Source organism: Ovis canadensis, chromosome 15 (genome assembly GCF_042477335.2).
Source record: "Ovis canadensis isolate MfBH-ARS-UI-01 breed Bighorn chromosome 15, ARS-UI_OviCan_v2, whole genome shotgun sequence".
Lineage (NCBI taxonomy): Eukaryota > Metazoa > Chordata > Mammalia > Artiodactyla > Bovidae > Ovis > Ovis canadensis.
In genome coordinates this window covers 44,126,631-44,141,329 of record NC_091259.1, presented here as the reverse complement: position 1 = coordinate 44,141,329, position 14,699 = coordinate 44,126,631, and the positions used below count along the sequence as shown (strand labels likewise).

The 14,699-nt window shown below is 35.7% G+C and overlaps 1 protein-coding gene across 50 annotated transcripts in view; it reads right to left on the bottom strand.

Moving 5' to 3' along the window:
• SOX6 (SRY-box transcription factor 6) overlaps positions 1 to 14,699 on the bottom strand; it is a 715,111-nt gene that overhangs the window by 294,936 nt on the left and 405,476 nt on the right. For all 50 annotated transcript variants that reach the window (XM_069554258.1, XM_069554268.1, XM_069554273.1 and 47 more), the window contains one exon: positions 443 to 532. In XM_069554258.1, the coding sequence (XP_069410359.1) occupies positions 443 to 532 (90 nt within the window). The remainder of the gene's footprint in view (positions 1 to 442; positions 533 to 14,699) is intronic.

The window sequence follows — 14,699 nt, the reverse complement described above, 5'->3', positions numbered from 1 at the left end:
AAAATCTGCCTGCAATGCAGGAGACCCTGGTTCAATCCCTGGGTCAGGAAGATTCCTGGAGGAGGGTATGACAACCCATTCCAATATTCTTGCCTGGAGAACCCCAGTGAACAGAAGAGCCTGGCGGGCAAAGAGTCAGACACAACTGAGTGACTAAGCACAGCACAGCTAAAGCTACTGTTTTCCTTCTGTGCCAAGGAGGAAACTAATGAAGTAGTTTGTCCTATAAGTTATATGTTTATAGACTATAAAAAGGAAAATTTTCATTCTATAAACATTACAAAAAAATAAAAGTTTAGGAACACACTATATATTTACCCTCTCAAATATAAATAAATATTAGAGGTAAGAATTTAATGTTGGGGTACAGAAGATAATCAGATGTATTGTGTTACAAAATAACATTTCTATATTGATATGTTTGATATTTTGTATACTGTACCTTTAATTTCTCCAAGAAGTTCACTGGTATTTAATCTTTCCATTTTTTCCTTCCAATCTTTTGAAAGTAGTTTTTCCATGCAGGAGGAATCTATTAAAATAAAAAAGTAAGTATTAAAAATATTATACATGTTTTAGATAAGTATTAAAATATTACAAATATAGAAGTCTATGGAGTTAATGGAGAAATTCTATCATTCAAAACCAACAAAGATTTTGTTGTTGTTGCCACTTTAACCCTAGGATATGGACAAGTATATTATTCTCTCTATTATAAAATACTACAACTAAACTTTTTTTGCTGTAAAATTATTTACAATATTCCCAGGAGAAAAAAAGACATGCTCAATAATCTTATCTTGTTATTATAATTTTAGCTAATTAATATTCAGCCAGCATTTATCATTTCTTTAGACTAATAGGACAGAACAAGGAGCTTTTTTCTACAAGCTTAACTTTAGATATTATTTCTTTTAATTCAGGTGATTTTTTTTTTAAGTCCAAGCAAAATTTGTGTGCTATTCAAGGAAGAATGGCAAATTTTCAAGTGAGAAGAGAATAATCAACCTGTAACTCCTTGTTCCTTAAAAAAGAAATACACTTTTGTAAAATACCCATTTACAGTAAAATGCAAAGAAAATAAACTCAAGATATTCTCTGTCTCCCAGTAATAAAAACAGTTAAAACCTTTATATAAAAAGAGATGTGTGATCTTTTCAAGAAGATCCTTGGTTAAATGCTATTTGACCTACTGCATTCCTAAACAGCATACTAGATTTTGGAAGTTATTACACTTATTTCTATAAGATTCAAAAAACTTACAGAAGTTTACATTTTAGAGTGTTCTAATAATTAGCAAATTTTTATCAATAAGTTATTTTTTCTCTGATCAGGTAGATTTGAAACTAGAGCTACTGCTTATAACTACTTATATGCATCTTTTAAGTCTCAAATTTTAATAAACAACCCACGTTTCCAAAAGGGAAAGCAGATTTAAATACTCAATCCTTAGTGCAAAGCATACTCCCATTATACTTTAACATTCCAAGTGTCAAAATTCTGATAACCTCTTTTAAAATTATATTTAAAATACTTATTTCAACTCCAAATGTTTTTTCTCTCCCATATCAGTACCTATCTCTTTAGCATTTTCCCTTTCATTTTTCCTCCAACTTCTAAATCCTCCTTGAATTTTTCAGAATGACAGTAAGGTTAAGATGGATCTAAAGGATTTCAGAAACTTGATAAGCTTAGGCAAAGACAGTGAGCCCCTGGGTAAGAGATGAGAAGACCACTGCATGGTTAGAACATATTGGTGAAAACAATTAACATTTGTCTATGACATGATCAATCAATCAAGGAATGGATGGAATCCAGATCAGTGTGTTGGGAAACGGCTGATGAAGAACTAGCTATCACAGGAGCCAAAGTTCTTTCTAAATAGAAGTCAGCTTGATTCTATTAAGTGAATTCCTTGCTTCTTCCCTTCTTTCCTTTCCTCCTTTTCTTCCAGGCTTTCCTATTAATTATTTTCTTTTAAACAAATGATATATCACTTTGATTAAAAATTGGATTCTGAGTGATCTGCCAATAGGGTCTCTATGCATATGCATATGTTCAGTTTGCATTTAATTTCCAAAATATTCTCTTGGATTTTAATTCAGAAACAAGGTGTATACTTTGTTCTGTACATATTTTGTTTCTAGGCGAAAGTCAAAGAAAAGATAATGTTAGGTGTGAGGGTTAAGAAGGAAATCTTCAAAGTCATGGCTATCAGAGATTCAGTTCAGTTCAGTCACTCAGTTGTGTCCGACTCTTTGCGAACCCATGAACTGCAGCACGCCAGGCCTCCCTGTCCGTCACCATCTCCCGGAGTTCACTCAAACTCATGTCCATCGAGTTGGTGATGCCATCCAGTGATCTCATCCCCTGTCATCCCCTTCTCCTCCAGTCCCCAGTCCCTCCCAGCAGCAGGGTCTTTTCCAATGAGTCAACCCTTTGCATGAGATGGCCAAAGTACTGGAGTTTCAGCTTTAGCATCAGTCCTTCCAATGAACACCCAAGACTGATCTCCTTTAAAATGGACTGGTTGGATCTCCTTGCAGTCCAAGGGACCCTCAAGAGTCTTCTCCAACACCACAGTTCAAAAACATCAATTCTTCAGCACTCAGCTTTCTTCACAGTCCAACTCTCACATCCATACATGACCACTGGAAAAACCATAGCCTTGACTAGACGGACCTTTGTTGGCAAAGTAATGTCTCTGCTTTTTGCTATCAGAGATTACTTTTTCTCAAATCAGGTTTAAATTTCTGGATATAACATTAGGTCATGTATAAGAATAATCAATAAAATGTCTTCAACTTCCTCTCCTACTCAGTTTTGTTACTTAAAAAAAAAACTTTTTAATATATATTACAACATCACACTAAACTGATAATCACTGACATAAACACTAAAACATAACTTGTTTGGTTAAAATTTGAGTTGAGTGAACATATTATAATGATCAAGACAAAATCCCAATTTACTAGTAATGATCAAAAATTCAGAGCAAGTTCATGAACTAGGATTAGGTATACACTAAATATAAAACGGCTAAAATATGTTTCTCATTTCTATTAATAGACCTGAAATCTTTCAGAGCTCCAGGAAAAGAATGCTAAAATTTCATAGGAGAAAACAGAATTATATGGACAACATGAACATATATTTCAAATATTTATCAAATATGTTTGAAGACACAACTTTATATAAGAGCTAGTCATTAATTAAATGGTTAATAAATTAAAAATATTTCACATTTCTATTAGAAAATTAATCCTCACCATAATGCTGAGTTAATCTAGCTATATAAATTCTCATTTCAGTAGAAGAAACTGAAAGGAAAAAAATAAAGCAGTCTTTGCATATCTATATTTATAGCTCATGAAAATATTTAGTAACGATCACTGATTATCTTTATCTCCAGGGCAATAAAAGTCACAACATACCACTTTTTCAACATTCAAAACTGTGAGAAAATCTCTTGAAAAACAAGTTTCTCACCTAAAATCTATTTGCCAGCCCTCTAAAGACATACATACACAATAAGTACTCAGCACACTCCATAATGTAATGTAAAACAAGTAAGGTGAGGGAAGAAAGTCCAGAAGATGCAGGTTGTTATTAAAAACTACATAGGCAGAGGATACTACTGCCTCTACCAAGATGTTTCTGACTTAAAATGAGGACATATATAATAGATAAAACTAAATGAAATCTATATTTTCAAATTTACCATTCAAAATAATATCCAGGTAAGGCCAAAAATAAAAAATCAAGTATTCATCCTCTTTCTGCCACATACTTCAACTATATTACTAGGACTCTAGCTTTACAGAGGCAGTTCATCAGATCAGACTTTGCCCCTTTCTGACCATGAAATCAAAGAGGTCAAAATAAGTAAAGAAGTCCAGTTTGCATTATGTACATGGAAATATTAAGTCCACGTTTGAATTCAGTACTCATGCAGGATTCCAAATGGAAAAAAAGAACTAAACATCACCCAGAATTCTTGGACCACTCTACACAGGAAAATATGTTTTACATGATTGACTGGTAAACATCTAATACAGTTATGATGGTGCCACAGTCCTCAAAACAATGAAAAAATATACAGTGTATTTCATTATCTGAGTTTGACTACTCAAATTTTAGTATTTTGACTGAGTTGTCTTCAGCTAAGTAGGAGAAGACTAATTCAGCTAATTAAAATACCTTTTGGAAATTAAGATTAAAAAACTACATTATAGTATCACAATATTATAGTATGTGTCACCATAATATGTACATACCAAATGTACATACCAAAAAATACCAAAATTAATTCCTATTACTTTGAAAGAATTAGTGTCCATAAAACAATACATAACTAATGAAATGCAAGAGTTTATTATATTTATCTTGTCCAATTTTTGTAAATAATGTGAGAAAAACACCACTATCATAAGAGTTGAACTTCAGTTCTTGTTCATTTTTAATCAAGGATGTAGAGGGTTTTGATATGCTATAAATTAACTCTCAGCTGCATAGCTATGTTTTCCCTTTTCCTTTGCAAATCTAAGTTTTTCTATTTCAATAAACTTTCTCTAAGGAAAAAAAGAAAGATATAATTCAGAACTAACATGTTATAAATATCCAGCATAATGGATTGCAAAGCAATGTTTCTGCTTCTTAAGTACCCAGGTATCAAACCAGGTAAGTCAGGAATGTTTTATCATGCTAATAATTTCACAGCACAAGAGAAATTTGAAGTGACAGTATGTAAGATATTTATTTCCTAATCTAAATGATGATGTTTTAGGAAGAATTTTAAATTATTCCTAAAGTTGCAGTAGTATTATTAACTCTTACTCTAAGCAAAGTAAAGAGTCTAAGAGAATAAATAAAGAAATAATCACTAAAACGAAGTCATGGGAAACAGGAAAGGATAATGGGAAAATTTTTTTATTGTACTTTAAAACAATTTACCTGTGAGTAAACACTTACCATTATTCCTTTTACCTCAAAGTGATACTTAAAGTTAGAAATGCTAAAACATTAGAAATATGACATAGAAAATAACTTTAAAATACTTTAGTGAGAAACAACAATGCCTGCCCTCCTGTATGCATATTTCTTACTGCTTTTTAAACTTTTTTAAAGCAATCCCTTTTATTTTCACCACAGGAATCATAAATTTCAAGGGCAATACATTTTCTGTGTATCCAAAGAACAGTGATAACTTATCAAAAGTATCCTTGACCTTGGTTTACAGCTAATTTTGATAATATATATTTATATCCCTGCTGATCATCAATCTCATATTTTTCATTAGGAAACAGAGCTGCACATGGCAGTTACTGTACATTTTTCCACAGTGACAAGTGCTCCACAATACAGTGGGATAAAATTGGAGCTTGGAGAGCTTGAAGAGCACTCTTAAATTTTAATTAAAACCCTCCAAGCTCGCTAAAATAATTAGACACTAAAATGCGCCAGTTTTATTTTGAAGTCACTGTAACGTACAGAGCACACTCCCTGACGACTGTGCGTGCTCTCCTTCTCTCTCTCTCCCTCTCTCCAGTGAAACAACTGATTTTCCAAATACGATCAAGGGGGTATAAATAGAGGCTGTTCTCAATCTTGCTCTTCATGCCGGGAAGCTGACAGAAAAGACAGTAGAGTGGGCTTCTCAAACTGCACCAAATGAACCTAGAATAACTTGCCTAACCAAGAGTTCGAATCACTGACAAAGTGTAGATAAAATTCAGTCTTCAAGGAACACCACGAGTTATATCACTGATCTTTTTTGATCCAAAAGTCAAACCTTTAACCTCTTAAATGTTTTTGCTATCTTAAAATATCTCATACAATGCTATATTCCATCCTATTTTTAGCCAAGCAGTGAGAGAAAGCATGCCTTTCCCATACAGCAGGGCAATGATATAAACATCAACACAGATGCTCTGCCAGGAAGAGCTGGACTTCTCAAGCACTTGATCATTAAGGAATGCACCAACTGTTTTGGATAATCTCGTGCCAGCTCCCCTTTTGCTCCACACTCCCCTCTGGGAGTGGCCAATCTTGTCCTGGTCCTAATTTTTCATTTTACTCCTCTGTAGCCGCCCCCCCCACACCATCCCCCAAAAGATGAGAAATGGCATTTATGCCTAGCAATGAAAAAGCAAGCTCACTTCCCCAAACAGACCAAAACTTTCAAACAATTAACCCTCCCCTCTTCTTTCAGATAAATTACTAAGTATAAAATGCAATCTGTTTCCTTTGTTTATTCAATATGAACAATTTGTAAATGACTCAAGGATAAAATTCAGAAAATGTTGTGCTAAATTAGAACCATTATAAACATGCTAATGACTCAATGCTTCAGTAAAACACGCATGATCAGTGTGAAGAAATAGATTTAGTTCCTGTGAAATTCTGTTGTGCTGCTTTAAAATGATTTGGTCATTAAATCAGATATATTCCTTCCAGGAAAAATGTTAATTCTGCAACCACTTTACTAGATAATATACTGTGAGTGTCTTGGTATGTGTGTGTCAATGGTAGCTATTGAAAATGTCATTTGAACTCTTAGATGCACAATTTTGACATATTCATGACAGAGAGAAAGCCCCACATTTAAGAGCTGCCAGAAATACATATATAGACATCATCACATTAAGTTCAATATTCTCTCTTTGTACTGTTTTTATCTACCAAATTCTGATAATGTTTTATAGGGACCACTTAAAACTGGCACTTAACATACATTCATGGAACTCACATTGTTCTATATGTACAGGTAAGAGGTATCTATTTCATCTGCTTTCCAAAGCTGCTTAGCACCTAAAAGTATCAGACTTCCCTGGTGCCTCAGATGGTTAAGTGTCTGTCTACAATGTGGGAGACCCGGGTTCGATCTCTGGGTCGGGAAGACCCTGGAGAAGGAAATGGCAATCCACTCCAGTACTATTGCCTGGAAAATCCTATGGACAGAGGAGCCTGGTAGGCTACAGTCAATGGGGTCAAAAATTGAAAACCAAATTCCTCCCACATATATATCAAAGTACAGCTGCTACCAATGCCAATATAGAAAAAGAGGGACAACTAGCAGGTGAATCAGAGGCTCACAGCCTCCTGCTGTAGCTGAGACTTCAATGATCACTAAGACTAAAACCTCATTTCAGAAATGAAGAAACACAGTCAAGATACGGAAGTCACCTTCCTGACCTTGCCTTGCCCAAAGTCAAACAGTCTGTGATAGAGTCCTCGCTCCAGTTCAGTGCCGGTTTCACTGAAATGACTATTTAAATCATTACTTGACATCAGTTTTATACTTTTTATGAAGCAGCTTTCAATAATAGAAAAAATAATTATGTGTTTGCTAGTCACTCAGCTGTGTCCAACTCTTTGTGACATTATGGACTGTAGCCCATTGGGCTCCTCTGTCCATGGGATTTCCCAGGCAAGAATCTGAATTGCCATTTCCTCGTCTAGGGGATCTTCCCGCCCAGGGATCGATCTGGTCCTCTGCACTACAGGCAGATTCTTTACCATCTGAGCCACCAGGGAAATCCAGGTGAAATTGTTTTTTTCTATTATGATGCATCAGTTCAGTTCAGTTGAGTTGCTCAGTCATGTCCGACTCTTTGTGACCCCACGAATTGCAGCACACCAGGGCTCCCTGTCCATCACCAACTCCCAGAGTTCACTCAAACTCATGTCCATCGAGTCAGTGATGCCATCCAGCCATCTCATCCTCTGTCATCCCCTTCTCCTCCTGCCCCCAATCCCTCCCAGCATCAGAGTCTTTTCCAATGAGTCAGCTCTTCACATGAGGTGGCCAAAGCGTTGGAGTTTCAGCTTTAGCATCATTCCTTCCAATGAACACCCAGGACTGATCTCCTTTAGGATGGACTCATTGGATCTCCTTGCAGTCCAAGGGACCCTCAAGAGTCTTCTCCTACACCACAGTTCAAAAGCATCAATTCTTCGGCATTTAGCTTTCTTCACAGTCCAACTCTCACATCCATACATGACCACTGGAAAAACCATAGCCTTGACTAGACGGACCTTTGTTGGCAAAGTAATGTCTCTGCTTTTGAATATGCTATCTAGGTTGGTCATAACTTTCCTTCCAAGGAGTAAGCGTCTTAATTTCATGGCTGCAATCACAATCTGCAGTGATTCTGGAGCCCCAAAAAATAAAGTCTGACATTGTTTACACTGTTTCCCCATCTATTTCCGATGAAGTGATGGGACCAGATGCCATGATCTTCGTTTTCTGAATGTTGAGCTTTAAGCCAACTTTTTCACTCTCCACTTTCACTTTCATCAAGAAGCTTTGTAGTTCTTCTTCACTTTCTGCAATAAGGGTGGTGTCATCTGCATATCTGAGGTTATTGATATTTCTCCCGGCAATCTTGATTCCAGCTTGTGCTTCTTCCAGCCCAGCGTTTCTCATGATGTACTCTGCATAGAAGTTAAATAAGCAGAGTGACAATATACAGCCTTGATGTACTCCTTTTCCTATTTGGAACCAGTCTGTTGTTCCATGTCCAGTTCTAACTGTTGCTTCCTGACCTGCATACAGGTTTCTCAAGAGGCAGGTCAGCTGGTCTGGTATGCCCCTCTCTTTCAGAATTTTCCATAGTTTATAGTGATCCACACAATCAAAGGCTTTGGCATAGTCAATGAAGCAGAAATAGATGTTTTTCTGGAACTCTCTTGCTTTTTCGATGATCCAGCGGATTTTGGCAATTTGATCTCTGGTTCCTCTGCCTTCTCTAAAACCAGCTTGAACATCAGGAAGTTCACAGTTCACGGACTGCTGGAGCCTGGCTTGGAGAATTTTGAGCATTACTTTACTAGCGTGTGAGTTGAGTGCAATTGTGCGGTAGTTTGCGCAATCTTTGGCATTGCCTTTCTTTGGTATTGGAATGAAAACTGACATTTTCCAGTCCTGTGGCCACTGCTGAGTTTTCCAAATTTGCTGGCATATTGAGTGCAGCACTTTCACAGCATCATCCTTCAGGATTTGAAATAGCTCCACTGGAATTCCATCACCTCCACTAGCCTTGTTCATAGTGATGCTTTCTAAGGCCCACTTGACTTCACATTCCAAGATGTCTGGCTCCAGGTGAGTGATCACACCCTGTGTACACATTATGATGCATAGTAATAGAAAATAGTAGAGTAAAATTATGTTCAATAATAGAAAAAATTATGTCTATTATTAATTCCTTCAGATGTAGAGTGAAGCACTCTAGTTCTTTAGACAGTGATGCTAAAAATGGTATTGTAGTGAAAGTAGTGTTCAACAGCCACGTCTCCCATACATATTCCATTATGCTGGTCTTCTTTTTCCTCCACACTGCATTTTCCATAACGCCTTACCTTGTCTGAACTAAGAGCTTTCTTTACCTGAAATCATCAACTAAGGAAATGCGAAGACACTGCTTAAAAATATTGTTGAACTCAAAAAGTAACCCTTTCCAAATTACAGTTTATTTCATGTATGCAGTGCACAGAAGTAAGTGCACAGACTGATGCTTTTCTGTTGCTCCATTGCCAAAGGCTAAGGTATTCAAATCATGTAACACAAGACATTGCTCTTTGTGTTCTACAAACGTTTGATTTCATTTTTACTCTTTCAATTACATATTTAACTGCTTTTTTTAAACTTCATAGGACTGTGAAAACAATAATTTTATGCATCCATTGTATCTTATACTTCTTCTTTTGATAGAATTTCTTTAGGTTATATTTCTGAATGCCAATATTGTCCTGATGAAGTTGTCAATCACAGTGCTTTGCAGTCTGCCTTGTTCTCAATCTACTGCTCTTCCCAGACACAGAGGAATTTGACCCAGTCAGAATTCTCTCCTGAAACTATCCAGAAAGGCTCTCTTATGTTCAAGTCGAAAGTTATAAGCATGTGGGCCTAGGATCGTCATGGCCATTCTCCCTGGTACATGGAGAGTCTGTCTGCAATAAGAATGAATAATGCCAAAAATACTAAGAAAAGTAGAAGAGCAGATAGGAAAAGATAGAGAGGAGATAAAATCTTTGTATCATGTTAGCGTAGTTACCAGACAAGGAAGTGGCAACCCACTCCAGTACTCTTGCCTGGAAAATCCCATGGACAGAGGATCCTGGTCAGCTGCAGTCCATGGGGTCATGAAGAGTCCGACACCTACTGAGCAACTTCACTTTCACTTTTCACTTGCATGCATTGGGGAAGGAAATGGCAACCCACTCCAGTGTTCTTGCCTGAAGAATCCTAGGGACAGCGGAGCCTGGTGGGCTGCCGTCTATGGGGTCGCACAGAGTTGGACACAACTGAAGCGACTTAGCAGCAGCAGCAGCATAGTTACATCCCAGAAAAGAAAAGCCAAATTCTGCTCCTGTGATTCTTGATAATATAAGCCAATATATTCCTGATTTTGCTTATACTAATTGAGTTGGCTTCAAAAAAAAAAAAAAGCCAGTTGTAACTTTAAAAACTACTGAACATAACGAAAACCACAACAAAAACTGTCACAGCATGTGCGCATGGTCAATCATGTCCAACTCTTTGTGACCTCATGGACTATAGCCCACCAGGTTCCTCTGTCCATGGACTTCTCCAGGCAAGAATCCTGGAGTGGGTTGCTATTTCCTACTCCAGGGGATCTTCCTGACTCAGAGATCAAGGTGAACCTGCACTTCCTGCATTGGGAGGTGGATTCTTTACCACTGCAGGTTATGCAATTTTAACATACTGAAAATCAGCAATGCATTAACTTGTATTACCTGAGTAAAACATTTATTATGCAAACCTTGAAATAAGCCTCTTGATTTATTGAAAGACATGCAACAATGTTAAGATAAAATACTATAGGACTGCTATCTACAATTATTTAGCTATCTGAATTAGAATTTTCTGAACATGATGCAATCGATGTCTGAAGCTCTAATACTTTGGCCATCTGATGAGAAGAACTGACTCATTGAAAAAGACCCTGATGCTGGGAAAGACTGAAGGCAGGAGGAGAAGGGGATGACAGAGGATGAGTTGGAGCAAACTCTGGGAAATAGTGAAGGACAGGGAAGCATGGCGTGCTGCAGTCCAGGGGTCACAAAGAGTCGGACACCACTGACTGACTGAACAAGAATAGCAAAAGTAGAAACTCAAGGTCATTAAACATAACTCCCATCTAAGATTAGCAAGCCCCAATTTCAGTTTCATGTTCATCAAAGCAGCTTCATTGTTCTGGTTAGTTGACTTTATATTTAATGTTATAAAGCAAAATTACAAAATAAGTCTTTACTGATATAATATCCCTTCCTGTATGTTTTATTTATGCATTGACAATCCATAAAAGATCAATTTAAAATAAGGATATACTCAAGTTGGTTCTAAGGGCCCTTGATAATCTGACCCTAGTGATTCATCTCCCACTATTTTTGCTACCTGAAACTGTTCATTCTTTTTAAATGAATTCACCAAACATAACTTACTCTTCTGTACATGTCTTGTACTGTTTCACTTCCAAACGTTTGATCATGACATCTTCCTAATATTAAAGTCTCCCCACTTCTTGATGCCTATGAAAAACACTCCTATTCTGCAGTACCTACGTTAAATATCACCTCCTCGATCATGCCTTGATTCATCACTTGATGTATAAATTCTCATCCTCTGAAAAGCAAAATAACACTTGCTGAGCACATAGCATCTCTCAGGCACTATACTTTTTATACTTTTTCCAGGTATCAACTCATTAACTCTGAACTTCATAACTCTTTCTTCTCCATCTATCACTGCCATTACCTAACAATTTTATCACCATATGACTGAATATATAGTCAAGTTCATTCCATATTACCTAACTAAGTCCCTTCATGATCAGGGAGTGTTTCCAATACTACTTTGTGTTCTTCCATATTACTTAAGCTCTGAACATAGTAATTACTAAAACAAATTCTTTAATATACTAAAGAAGATCACTTTGTGTGTGTTAAACAGTGACAGAACTACATTTCTTTTTATTAACAATATCGATATATAATTTAATATATATCATATAATAATTTCACCCATCTTAAATGTGTATTTGATGAATTTTGTCAAGTTAAACATTTATGTAGCAGTCACCACACAAAAAAAATATAGAAAATTTCCAAAAAGTTATCATATGCTCCCTTTCAGTCATTTACCTATAATCCTAACCCAGGTAACCATGGATCTGACTTCTATTGCTATAAAATAATTTTGCTTACTCTTGAATTTTATAAAAATGAAAGTATGCAGTATACATCAATACTTTTTGGATATGAATCCTTTTAACTAGCATACAATTTTTGAGATTCAATCATGTTGCAGCATGTATTAGGACTTTGATTCCTTTTGTTAATGGATAGATTTCCATTATACAAACACATTACAAATTGTTTATCCATTCACCTGTTTTTGGACATGTGGGTTTCTCCCACTTAGGGGCCATTATGAAAATTCATTCTGAAGTCTTTTTATGAATACATATCTCTTTTTTCCCTCTAAAAATGGAACTTGCTTTAAAAAGTGGAGTCATTATAAATCTGATTTTCAAAGAAACTGCCAAATAGTTTTCCATAGGGGCTGCATCATTTTACACTTACATCAACAATGCATGGGAGTTCTAGTTTCTTTGTAGTCTCCTTAGCACTTCTTAGTGTTAATACTTTTAGTGATTCTAGTGATTGTAGAATGGTATCTCGAGTGGCTTTAACTTACATTTACACTTCCTTAATGACTATAGAATAAAATATAATTTAATATGCTTATTGAGCATTTATATATCTTCTTTTGTGAAGTGTTAATCAAATATTTGGGCCATTTTTATATGCAATCATTTGCCTTTAGCTTGGTGAATTTTAAGAGTTTTCTACATTTATATATACATTATAAATTACATATTTATACAATATAAATTATGCATTTACATAATACATATAATGTTATATATTACACATTATATATATATATATATAAACAGACACATATCTTTTATACATTTATGTAAGTTCAAATCTTTTAACCTAGTCTACAGTATGCCTTTTTATTTTCACAGGGTATCTTGTGAGGAGTCATAGTATTTTATATTGCTGTTATCCAACTACATATCCAATTATAATTATCAAGGGTATTTATTTATGATTAGTGTTTTCATCTAAGAAATCTTTACCTCCATCAAGATCATGAAGCACTCTCCTATATTTTCTTCTAGAAGCTTTACAATTCTAGTTTTATATTTAGATCTGTGATCCAGTCTGTTATTTCATGCATATAAGTCCATTTCTGGATTCTCTGTTCTGTTTAATTGATTAATTCATTATCCTTACACTAATACCAAACTGTTTTGATTACTGAGCTTTATAGTAAATCTTGTAATGACATAGATTAAGTTCTCCATTTTTGTTCTTCTATTTCAAATTTGTTTTGGCTATCTTCGGCCTTGACATTTCCATTTGAATTTAGAATCAGTTTGTTTGCCTCTCCGTCAGTTCCGTCCAGTCGCTCAGTTGTGTCCGACTCTTTGCGAACCCACAAATCGCAGCAGGCCAGGCCTTCCTGTCCATCACCAACTCCCGGAGTTCACTCAAACTCGCGAACATCGAGTCCGTGATGCCATCCAGCCTTCTCATCCTCTGTCGTCCCCTTCTCCTGTTCCCAATCCTTCCCAGCATCAGAGTCTTTTCCAATGAGTCAACTCTTCGCATGAGGTGGCCAAAATACTGGAGTTTCAGCTTTAGCACCATTCCCTCCATAGAAATCCCAGGGCTGATCTCCTTCAGAATGGACTGGTTGGATCTCCTTGCAGTCCAAGGGACTTGCAAGAGTCTTCTCGAACACCACAGTTCTAAAGCATCAGTTCTTCGGCACTCAGCTTTCTTCACAGTCCAACTCTCACATCCATACATGACCACTGGAAAAACCATAGCCTTGACTAGATGGACCTTTGTTGGCAAAGTAATGTCTCTGCTTTTGAATATGCTATCTAGGTTGATCATAACTTTTCTTCCAAGGAGTAAGCGTCTTTTAATTTCATGGCTGCAGTCACCATCTGCAGTGATTTTGGAGCCCCCAAAATAAAGTCTGACACTGTTTCCCCATCTATTTCCCATGAAGTGCCTCTCCATACCCCATCAAAATAAAACATTTTGGATTTTATTGGATTTGCCTTGAATCCATTGGTCACTTTTCATCCTTTATTATTATAAATATTGAAAGCTATGAAATTCCCTCAAATACTACTTTAATTTTATTACACATATTTTGTTAGGATGTGATTTCATTATTTTATACATTTTTTACATTTCCTTGTTTTTTTTTCCTTTGTTATATGGTTTATTTGGAAGTATGTGTTTTAATTCTAAAACATTTGATATTTTTGTTATCTACATGTAATTTTATCTATTTGCAATTTATTTCCACTGTAAACAAGGAATATATGCTCCATAATTTCAGTCCTTATATGTTTATTGAGACTTGTTTTATGTTCTAGCATATGCTTTATTTTTTAAGATTTGCATATATATTTGAAAAGAAAACCTTTCTATAATTTTTAAGTGTAATGCTCTATCAATGTCAATTAGGTTAAATTGTTCGATAATGTTTTTCAGGTCTTCTATATTCTTATGGATTTTCTGTCTATTTTTTTCAAATTTTGGAAGAAAAGTATTGAAATCTCCAACAATAATTATAGACGTCT